This window comes from Akebia trifoliata, chromosome 1 (assembly GCF_017979445.1).
Source record: "Akebia trifoliata isolate Shusen 1 chromosome 1, ASM1797944v1, whole genome shotgun sequence".
In the NCBI taxonomy this organism is placed as follows: Eukaryota; Viridiplantae; Streptophyta; class Magnoliopsida; order Ranunculales; family Lardizabalaceae; genus Akebia; species Akebia trifoliata.
Genome location: NC_141375.1, coordinates 4,447,179 through 4,458,739, shown reverse-complemented (window position 1 = coordinate 4,458,739; position 11,561 = coordinate 4,447,179). Strand labels below are relative to the sequence as shown.

The window sequence follows — 11,561 nt, the reverse complement described above, 5'->3', positions numbered from 1 at the left end:
TCGAGTGTCGGCATATAAGGCGTACGTCATGATGAACCCCATGACGTCTATAGCCCGGTGCTGAGAGTGCATCAATGCCAAGGGCAGGTCCTACTTACTCTCTAATTAGGGTAAGATGGGAATGGGTTACCTCCAATTTTCTAGCTGTTTGGTTTTAGTTACACTAAGAGCATGGTATGGATATCCCTAATTAATTTACTTTGGAAAGCAGCTAAACTACAGTTAAAATTAACTCAAAAAATAACTCATAACAACTAAGGGTGTTGATGGGGACCCATTTACCCCTTCTACCCAAAACCGATTAGTCGTTTTGGGTCTACCATCATGGACCAAATCATTTTAGGGTACGGTTCTAGGTAACCATTTTAAGGACGTAATAAGAATTGGGTCTCCTTCGAGTAATTGGGTATTCAATGTACCAGATTAGTAAATTTATTTTATTTATAATATTTATATTAAAATTAATAGTTTAATTAAGTTTTAACTAATAAATTTTAACTAAAGATATATGGACGTCAACTAAAATTTAAAAAATAAAGAAAGATGAAGTCTTTATTTTTTTTACCTTTTCTTGCTTGAATGTCCATTCATTTTCCACATCCATATTCAATTTTAATAACAAATATATATATATATATATATATATATATTATCTAAGATCTTCGTCTCAAAATTTGATTTAGGTTCTATTTGTTATAGATTGTAACTTTTACTTTAGAATTTTGTGTCTAGGAGAAGCAGAAACTCAGAGTCTAAGAAGTTGCATTCAGGAAAATCTTATTTGTTACAGAAGTTGACAAAGAAGAAGAAGTAGTAGAGGAAGTCAAATTGATTTTGTTGTTTAATCGATGAGAAAAAGAAGAATGAGGGGTGAAATCGTCACTTCACCCTTGCGAAAGGACCTCTAAATCCGATGACCTTGACTGAAAAGCTCCCAATTAGGTCAGTAGTTGGCCGAGTAGCTGATAGACCAAATAAGCAAAGCCGCCCTCTTCAAGGCCGCAAAAAAGAATAGAAAGAAGAGTAGACTCACACGTTCTTCGGTGTTGGCTTCTCATAGTGGCTTGTGCACGAAAGTAGCCCTAACAAAACTTCTCAAAAATGCAATTTTGAGCTTCTTGTAGAAGTTAGTGAAGTAGAAATTAACCATTACTAACAAACATGCTTCTCTGACTCAAAGCAAAAAAAAAGCCGTAACAAACAAGACCTTAGTTTTTCTTTTTGATCAGCAAAAGCTTGATTTACTTGTAAATTCTTTGTCGATTTTAATTCTCAATTGAGGAATTACAAGTTAGATATTTTACATTTTTATATATTCATCTATTTTATTGGATTCTTATCATTTTTTTCTCATTCAAGAAAAAATTGTCTATCTTAATGAGTACTAGATAGTCATTGGGTATCGGGTATTTGTTGGGTGGTTTCTGCTTCCAAGGGTCTCATACCTGGAACCAAAATCGATAAGAACTTGAACTGAAGTTTTATTTACGTTTCGATTTTGAGAATATGTGAAACCAACCTGTTGACACTCCTAATACCAGCAACCCCTAGGTTTAAGAAAAAAACCTACTCTATATCATGTTGATGACAAGATGAATATATACAATCTATTCAATCATCCATTTGTTTGATTTCCCCATTGAGAAACAAATGAGAGGGATAATATTGCCACACCAACTTTTTTATAACATACACCAATTACTAAAATTACTTATAGAACACAAACTAGGGATATGGGCACACGAACGAAAAAAATGTAACCTGAAACAAACAAACTACGGAAGCAGCTTTGACGGTATCAACCAACCTATGATTAATTCTTACTCTCTAATCATTCTGATAATCAGTACTTTTAGAGTCTGAGTAGAAAAAAAGAAGTGTTTTATATAGAAGAAATGAAAATGGGTGCAGTCATTAAAAGGTAGAATGGTTATTTGCACCCTACATACATATAATTTCATTATTTAATAGAGAGCTGCTATTGCCACACCAAATTTTAATATTGCCAGACCAATTCCTATGTAAATCAAAAAAGAATTGCACACACTTGGTGTGGCGTTAGTAAAAGTTGGTGTGTCAATAGTAACTCTCATTTAATATTTCTTAGAAGAAAAGGTTGGTTTGACATTATAATCTCAGAAAAAATAAAAGAAGGAATGTTACAGCTATGGGATTCTGATTCCTGACCCTAAAAAGATAAAAAAGAAAAGTAAAGACTCTAGTGCTCCTATTTGCTTGCATCTGTAGATAGAAAACAAAAGCCTTGGTTATTTCTATTCTTCCATCACAAGCATACCTACTAACTTTATTTTTTATTTTACTTCCTAAGCAAGAATATAATGAAATTTTGAGTTTGTGGTAAAAGTGACAACCTTTTGATTGTTTTTCTTTGAAGCTAACATTTCATGCTATTTTCTTGATGAGTTCATGATTAGGTCATTATAAGGCTAATAAGAAGTAAAATAGATTTGTATGTAATAATACTTAGAAGCTTGGAAACAAGAAATTCAATTGTCGAATTTAATTACGATGTTACCATATAACCATCGGGCAAGGAAAGGGATTTGGACCCTTTTGGTTGCTTCAAGGGAAGATATCGTTGTCCTGTCATCTAGACTTTATGACATGATTATGCTAATATGTGCATCGTCCCAATCATATGATGTTAAACGTGTTTAATTGTGTAGTTGCTTCTTTTTCTTGGTTTGATTTTTTAATTTTTGGATGATAAGCTGGGGTATTCAAGGGACCCCACCCGAATAGAATAAACAGCTAGCTTATAAATCTCGTAGTTGCAAAACACATCATTGAGAATAATCTCAGCTAATTCCCTAGGAATTACATTAGTGTTATATAGTTAATCGCTTTCATAGGTGATCCAAGATGATTCGAAATAATTAAACCTTGAATTCATATCTAGTCTTTATATTCATTAGCTTTCTATGTCGCTTTCTAGTGAAAGACTTTGAGTCCTAGAAGAAGTTGAGATTAAAAAAGAAAAAGGTAAAAAAAAAAGAATCATGATAGTTTGACTTAGGCATGTGACAATCGACATCCCTGACGTGACAGGCTCGGATATCGTAGATGTGCTCTCTTTGGGATACAAAATTACGGTTCCCCATAAAAGGTGTAGTTTTGTATTCCGGGGTGAGTATATTCACGGTTTCCGAACCTGTCATGTCAGGGTGTCAATTGAGTATGAAATGCCTAAATTAGATTATCACGACTCAGAAAAAAAAATTGTTAAATTAGACTTAATTTTAACGATATAGTTAAACTACTTCTAATTTGAAAATTAGGAGGTGAGGATTTTAGTGATAAAGGAAAAAATGAGAAGAAAAGAACAACTGATGGATCACCTTTAACAGAAGGATAACGTATCAAGAGAGATAATCAATAGATTAGAGATTGTTTGATGACCAACTCTGATAAAGAAGACATATATGGGACCCTTGTACCCTTCTTCAATCCAAGATATCTGAGAATAAATGAATTATACTCGACCAAGAAGTCAGATCGAAGTGGTGGATGCATTGTAGCTAGAACAGGATATTAGCAAAGGTGGTATATAAAATAGAGGCCAAGATCGTATACACTCCAATGGATTAGACCAGATCCAGAATTTGATTCATTATGATCCCATAAATTAGGATCTGAATTAAGGATTTTGATATCAATAAGGACTTGACCAATAAAGATTTGATTAAATAACCCAAAAGATCGACTTTGGTTAATCATATCCCAATTTAATATAAACCCGATCCGTTAAATTGTGAAAATTTATATTATATTTTGTTTAGATATATGATTATGACTGTATAATTACGTTTGATAATGTGGGCTAATAGAAGACTTCCTTGTGGCCACTAATGCATGAAAATGGTGAGTCAGGACGGACACGTGTTAAAGTTTTAATGTTAGTAATTTCACTTGGTGACAAGTGGCCGGTTTTTAGTTGAAACATCCGCATGTCAACTATAAGAGGAATCTTTGGAAGGACTCAGCTTGAGTGATATGTAAAATTGTCAAAGAACTCATCATCTGAGTGCAGCTTAGTGGTTATTTCGTTAAGGGAAGATAACGGAAATAGTAATCGGATCCAAACCAAATACTTTATTCGATCTTAGGATTCCAATTTTAGTCATATTCTTAAGACAACATGTTAACTAATTATTATTAGAAAGAATTCTAATACAACATGGAATGTACAAGATAAAATAGAAAGATCCTAATTCATTTAGGATAAAAAGATATTTACAAGATTTTCATGAAGAGAGTTACCAAAGCATGATGGACTCTCAAGTCTACAAGTAGGAGAATCAGCACAAAGGTAAATGACTTTTGGACTCACATATTCTTGAACTCAGCCCTTTTGTCATTTTACTAAGTTGATTGTTAGAGAGTCTTGATCTGAGAACCTTTATCAAATTTGAGACTCTTCGTAGGAAATAGAAAAGAGATCTTAATTGAAATTTGAGTCTTAGGGTGAGTTAATATTTTAACCTACAATGATGTTTATATTGTAGGTATCAAAGCTGATTTGGTGAAATAATGGCTCAATTCAATAAGATTTATGATGAATATTTATATTGTACTTATCAAATCGGATTTGATCCAATAATGATCCAATCCAATATTTATTCTGCATCAAATCTGATTCTATCCCAGATCAACCACAACTTAACTCGATCTAAAACCTAATCAATTGGCAGCCCTACCTCAATCATAATATTCAGGATACTTATTTGAGATTAGTCATGGGAGAACCACATGCCAATCTGAAGCTGACATATGATCACACAAATCAAATTTAGTGAGAGGAACATAAAAATAAAATAAAAGGGAACTTAGACACACCCTCCACATTTGGTCAACCTCCTTGGGAAAAATCTTTTACCTTAATCTTCAACCTTAAAATTTTATCTATTTCAACCTGCAATGTTAAGAATGAGAGAAGATTTTGGAGAAGTAGAAGACGATGGAATTCTGGCTATGAAAAAAATCAAAGGTTTTCTAGAAGAAGTTAAGGCGAGATTGAAAACATTAATGGACTTAAAGACATTGAAAATTTCGTAAATGGTTGAGTATTCATCGTAATTCCAAAATTGCAAATTACCATTTTTTGGAATTAAAATATTTATTTAAGCAGGAAAATTTTTATTGTTTTATAAAGTGAAAAAAGAGAGTTTCTATTGACACCCCAACTTTTACTTATTATCAATCGTTTACTTATTTTCTTGGGTGAATTATCATTTCGTGTACTGAATATGACAAAATTTTGAGTCTAGTACACAGTTCATATTAATTTCGAAAACATACATGAATCATTTTTCAATGAATTCGCTGGTAGATGTTTTTTATTTAAAGTGACAAACTCGCTGATAAATTACCGACGAATTCGCTATTAAAACATAAGGATATTTGTCTTTAAATTTACTAGCGAATTCGTTACTTTAAAATCAATGATATTTTGATTTCAATTTTACCAACGAATTTGTCACTTTAATAATACCAACGAGTTCGTCCCTTTAAATTAAAAATACCTACCAGCAAACTCACTGGCAAATGATTCATGCATGTTTTCAGAATTAATATGAACAGTGTATCGGACACGGAATTTTCGTCAAAAGTTGTGCATGTTTTGGGAATTGTCTCTATTTTTCTTTATTTTTAATTGGGGTGTAATAAGTAAAAATTGGGGTGCCAATAGCAGCTCTCTAATAATAATGGAGAATAAAGAACAAATAATAGGAGAGGATAGGGTGGTGAAATCTCACATCTGATCGTTGGAATATCATAAACAATTGATGGAAGAAGAGGAAAAAAATCAGAGATGTCCCTATCTTTTGTAACGAACTGTTTTTGTCTCATTTTGGACATTATGAATGGACCCCCTCAAAATTAAAGTACACCCCATCATGGTTCATAAATGTAGTAAGACTGCAACCCCATTCACTTTGATTTCATGCATCAGGGTTTTTTTTAGAACGCCAACACCAAAATATCTCCTTTTAAGTAACTTATTGTGTGGAAAGATTAATCAATGGTTCTGATTTACTGATGGGACATATCTTAGGCCCCACACATCTCCATCAGTGAGGAATCCCAACCACCCAATGAAACAAATGGGGCCCATTATGAATTAATTAATTAATCCATTATCACTAGTGAAAACCTTAATTAAATATCTTGTTCAAGTGATTGACTAAGATGGTTGATTAATCAACATAGCTTACATTGCCACACCAATTTTTTTTGTTTTAATAACTAATTAACAAAATAATTGAAGCACTATGTTATGAATAAGAGTTGCAATCCAGAATGGTGTCCCATCTACGTGGCACATTTTAATTGGAGATTAAACACATTTGATTGTGTGCTTTGTAGAAAATGGTTTGATTAGGAATTCTACGCATTTTAAACTAAAACCAAAACATGCCACTTAGGGACACCTTACTTGATCCCGATTCTATGAATAAGCATCATAGTGACTTTATTGTAAAGTAACACCATATAATAAAATCATTTATTGTGTTTTTTTTTTAGTAAACATATTTTTAATGAGTTCAATAACTCGATCCTGGCTTGATAGGTTACAGGCTTCAAATTCCCCTAAGACTTGTAAACTAAGGGTGCACCCTTATTTGTACTTATTTGGGTGGTCTAATATACTTCTTTATTTACTTAGCAAAAAAGGAAAAAGAAAAAAAAAATCGTTGTTATCATCACCTCAAGACTTTACCAACTAAACGAGTTGGGACATGCGATAACATAATGGTGTTGTAAAATCATTGCCCTAAATAAAAATTTGGAGTAAGGGTGTCCCAATGTTAATGTTGAAGCTTTACATTACAAAGTTAGGATTCAATAGTGCATCAAAATCTTTTATGCGTCGTTAACAATGTTGTTGGAATGTTATCGAGTTCCTCGCATACAACCAATTATGATGTTGCACATGTACTTTGGACTATCTCACTATAAATAGAAATATATCCAGTAAATTTAAAATAATGTATGTCTATCTTGTTAGATACCCAATGGACATCAAGTATTTGTAAGCTCAATTACGATTCCAAGGATCTCTTACCCTGATCAGGGTAGATGTTTTATTTAGGTTTTGATTTGGGGTTTATACGTGGAATCATTAGAATCAAAATTGACTTGTTAACACCTTAAATTCGGAGTTTGGATAATATTTTTTTTATATATAATGATTACATCCCATTAATCTTGTTCATTTCGAAAGATGCTTTTTTTATTTGGGTTCATACTAAGATGATAAAAGATCTTTAAGGTCTAAACAGATAGGTTATGAGAGTGAGAGAGTGCGATCAGGGAAGAAATTGAAGATTTGGTTGTTGGTTGATTGTCGTCACATCTGCTCTCTTCTTTTTTATCCTAGAACCCTATTTTTTTTTTTTTCTTTCATTTATATGATTATTTGGTGTGCTATATAGGATTTTGTTAATTGGTGTGGCATAAAAAATTTGAATGGAAATATAACCTCTCTTAACCAATTGTTTGATCTATTATATATGATTACAAATTCAAGGCATTAACCATAAAAAACAACATATGCTAAGAGTTTTAGCTTAGGAGGCATCGTTGAGAAAGAGGAGTAAAAACTAATAAGAATAATACAATTAAAAATAAAAGCATTCACGAAAATATAAGTGTTGATATCATGACTTGGATTCAAAACCCCTTTTCACCTATTAATTACTAGACATTAACTCAATTATCCGAAAAAGGAAGAAACAAAAAAAGAAAAGTAAAAAGAAGAGTCCGATAAAAATTAAATTAAATCGATTGAGAAAGTTTAATTACTTGTAATGAAGACCAGTACTTATAGATCCAATTCAAAGAAAAGTGCAGAATATTCTATTGAACTAAAAGAAGACCCATGAGAAGGTGGATTGATGTACTGATAGCACATGTGAACATATTTTTGAAATAATAGAAAACATGACATAAGGTCGAATTAATTGAAGAACAACAATTAATTTGAGGGATCCGATAGGGCCCCAGATGACTCATCAGTATTGATATGCACCATGTAACACCAACAATTTTATTCCTCCTAAGATGATTGAAATTAGATGATCTCATTATTTATGATCTAATTATCAAGATATGTGATATATTGACTTCTTGGGTAGCTAGGACAGCTCTAAGATGGGACCCACGACCTGGCTTTCTGCCACGTGTAAGGACAAGGTCAGTTGTAGAAGACTCCAAACCTATTAAAGGCCATGTAACTCCTTGAGAGTACTGAGGGAGGGAGTTTGCTCCTTTTAGTGAAATACCTTCTTTTGGTCATCATGTACACCAGACTCTCATTAAATTCAGAACCCTAGTGTACCCTCAACACTATCACCTCTTCATGTCATCTTGTCCTAAACCTTCAGTTGTAGACTTTTAGGGTTCTGGGCTTCTTCCCTTCAATAATATATATGTCATAAATGACCTTCTCTTGTTGTTGACTAGTGTGTGTGTGTGTGAGAGAGAGAGAGATGGGTCATTCATGCTGCAACAAACAGAAGGTAAGAAGAGGACTGTGGTCTCCTGAAGAAGATGAGAAACTCATCAACTACATTTCCACCTATGGTCATGGTTGCTGGAGCTCAGTTCCAAGACTTGCAGGTAAACAAATTAAAAGAAAATGTAGGAGAAAGAATTCATTTAATTTCAATTTGATTATTGATGATCAATTAATGCCTCTCTCTCTCTCTCTCTCTCTCTCAAGTCAACAAAAGAACATGTAGCCATGTAGGACAAAGAGCCCAGAAACCCATGAAATTTCAATATGTCATTCTTTGATGATAGTGCCCATCTCTCTCTCTCTCTCTCGAACAAAAGAACATGTAGGACAAAGAATCCAAAATTCCATTCAATTCAATGTGATTCTTAATGATCTTTAATGTCCAACTCTATCTCTCTCTACCAACAAACATCCATAGTTTTTATTCCATTTGAACATTTTATGTGGGGTTTTAAAATTCAAATAACGCTTGGCTTCATAATTTGTTCTTCTTACTCTTCTTTTGGTTTCTTTTTGTGCTTTTTCTTGCCTTATAAAGAGACAAAACCATTTTGATCATCCCATTTCAGGCCTTCAAAGATGTGGTAAGAGTTGCAGGCTAAGATGGATTAATTACCTTAGACCAGACTTAAAACGTGGAAGCTTTTCCCCCCAAGAAGCATCTCTCATCATTGAACTCCATAGAGTTCTAGGCAACAGGTACACCACTTTCATCATTATTACTGTTTATTAATGTTCATATAGATTTTCATCATTCTTCATCAATGTTCATATAGATTTTCTTCTACAGATGGGCTCAGATAGCCAAACACTTACCAGGTAGGACAGATAATGAAGTAAAGAATTTTTGGAACTCAAGCTTGAAAAAGAAGCTCATCTCTAATGGTGTTTCTGACCTCACTAACCTTCCTGATTTCACCAACTCTCTTGGTTCTAATGAGGGTTTCTTTCCATTTAATGCAAACCCTAATTTTATGATGGGTACTCAACAAGATCATTTTTATCTCCCTAGTGCAACATCAATCACAGAAGGTTTTGGTCATGGAGATCTTAAATCAGATTTGATGGATTACAATGTTGATTGGGTTAGTGCACCACTGCCATCACAACCATTAATGGATACATCTTCATATGATTACTACCCCACCTGGTCCTTAGATGATCAACCTCATCATCTCCACCATCATCAAGATCATCAATCGCCTCTCCGATACACTGAAGAAAATCCCATTGATTCGAAGTTAATGATGATGCCTTATGATGAACCTTTGGTGGGATCTACTGTGCCAAAACTCTATAAGATGACCAGCTTGGATGAATGTAGCATGCCATCGTATTCTACTTCACATGTAGTTGACACAAGTACCAGGCTTCCATCTTGTATGTACGATGCTCACTCACCTAAGACTTCAAAGGAACCCTTGAATATTCTTGAAGCTCAGATAGCCCGTCTCGAATCCACTAATCATAGAGAGTATGCTGACTCTATCATGCCATCATCATCATCATCACCACCACCATCATTTTTTTCATGTGGGCGCATTGTTATTGACCCTAATCCGCCTTCAAGCTGGGTTCCATAGGCTTGGGTTCATGGACCAAGTCGACCAGTCTTGTATGTTCTTTATGTACACTTTATTAGAAATTGAACTATTTTAATTTATGATCAGAAGCTAGAGAAAGAACATACTGGATTGAAGATTCTTACTAGCTACTAATTAGCTCATACCCACCAATCAAAAAGATGTTGATGGAATCATGTCTTCATCATTCCTTACCGAGTCGTGCTGGGGTGATACAGGATTTACTGTGATTCTCACAATACTGACGTGGACATGCATACATAACCGTAGATGGTTTTTACTCCTATTGTGAGGAAACACATCTATGGTTATGTGCACATCCCATGTCAGAACTGTGAGAATCGCAGTAAATTCTTTTTGTCATTTCAGCATTTTCTTTTACCATTATTTTTATCATATGGACATGTTGTTATGAACCCTAATCTCTTTCAAGTTGGGTCCTCTACTTTGGATTTGAATTGTTTTATATCTCATTAAGGTAATGCATGTTGTATGGGTTAAGTTCTATAAAGGAGTTTAGGGGGATTTTCTTTATAATTGGGATGGATTCGGTGTATTTCGCGTGAGTAACTTCTTATTTGTAAGGTTTTGCTAGGCTGGTCACCTCGACTCGCTTGGTGCTATTTTGAATGAAATGCTATTTATCAAAAATAAATAAATAGCTAGTCGCAGATGACATGTTGTTATGAACCCTAATATCTTCCAAGCTGGGTCTCTACTCAAGATTGGATTTAATTAGTGTTAGAATTGCAGTAAAAACCCTGTGTCACCTCAGCATTAGTGTTAGTATTATATCTCATTAACAAAGCATTTTTCAATTGGTGGGTAAATGAAGATAATGCATGTTGTATGGGTTCAGTTCTAAATATGGCTAGTTTGAAGATGCTGTTTTAGCCATTTTTGGTAGCCATGAATGTCATTCGTTGCCTGTGGGAGTTGTATAAAGTTGCAAGTTGTATAGGTCATAGTTTTAAAACTCGAGTCGAAAATAGAATTTTTTTTGCTAAGTGAAAAAGTGTATTAATGTCAGAAGGAAATATACTAGATTTGCTAAAACCCCTCAATTTACAAGTCTGATCCGTGGAAGGCGAATTCTATCCCCCATTAAACAAGTTTTTGCTAAAGTGGGGAGGCTAGAGTCATCAAACAATCTTGACTCTTGAGTCATAGTTGCGAGCTTGAGCTTTGCTAGAGAATCTGCTAAAGAGTTTGCTTCCCTCCAAACGTGCTGAACTTTCCATCTCCTTAGAGACTTAAGAACTTCAAGAATATTTTGAAACCAATTAATGATCAAGAGACCATGGAATTCTAGCACCTTTCAACCCATTCACCAACAAAGAGGAATCAGATTCTATGATCAACGTAGCATTGGTAGGATCTAATGCCACCAAAGCTTCAAATAGAGTTTACATTCTATTTAGTTATTAGAACCATTG

At 33.9% G+C, this 11,561-nt stretch overlaps 1 protein-coding gene across 1 annotated transcript; it reads left to right on the top strand.

The window, feature by feature from the left end:
• The first annotated feature begins 8,267 nt into the window (after positions 1-8,267).
• LOC147410472 (uncharacterized) lies at positions 8,268-10,758 on the top strand. Its single transcript, XM_086435774.1, has 3 exons — positions 8,268-8,643; positions 9,112-9,241; positions 9,333-10,758. Exons 1-3 carry the CDS (start codon positions 8,514-8,516, stop codon positions 10,123-10,125), a joined length of 1,053 nt encoding a protein of 350 aa, XP_086291900.1. The 5' UTR covers positions 8,268-8,513; the 3' UTR covers positions 10,126-10,758.
• The last annotated feature ends 803 nt before the right edge of the window (positions 10,759-11,561 follow it).

Coding starts and splice junctions, on each gene's coding strand:
- LOC147410472 (XM_086435774.1), top strand. CDS start 8,514: ATGGGTCATTCATGCTGCAACAAACAGAAGGTAAGAAGAGGACTGTGG. Junction 8,644..9,111: donor CTCAGTTCCAAGACTTGCAG/GTAAACAAATTA, acceptor ATCCCATTTCAG/GCCTTCAAAGATGTGGTAAG. Junction 9,242..9,332: donor CATAGAGTTCTAGGCAACAG/GTACACCACTTT, acceptor TTTCTTCTACAG/ATGGGCTCAGATAGCCAAAC.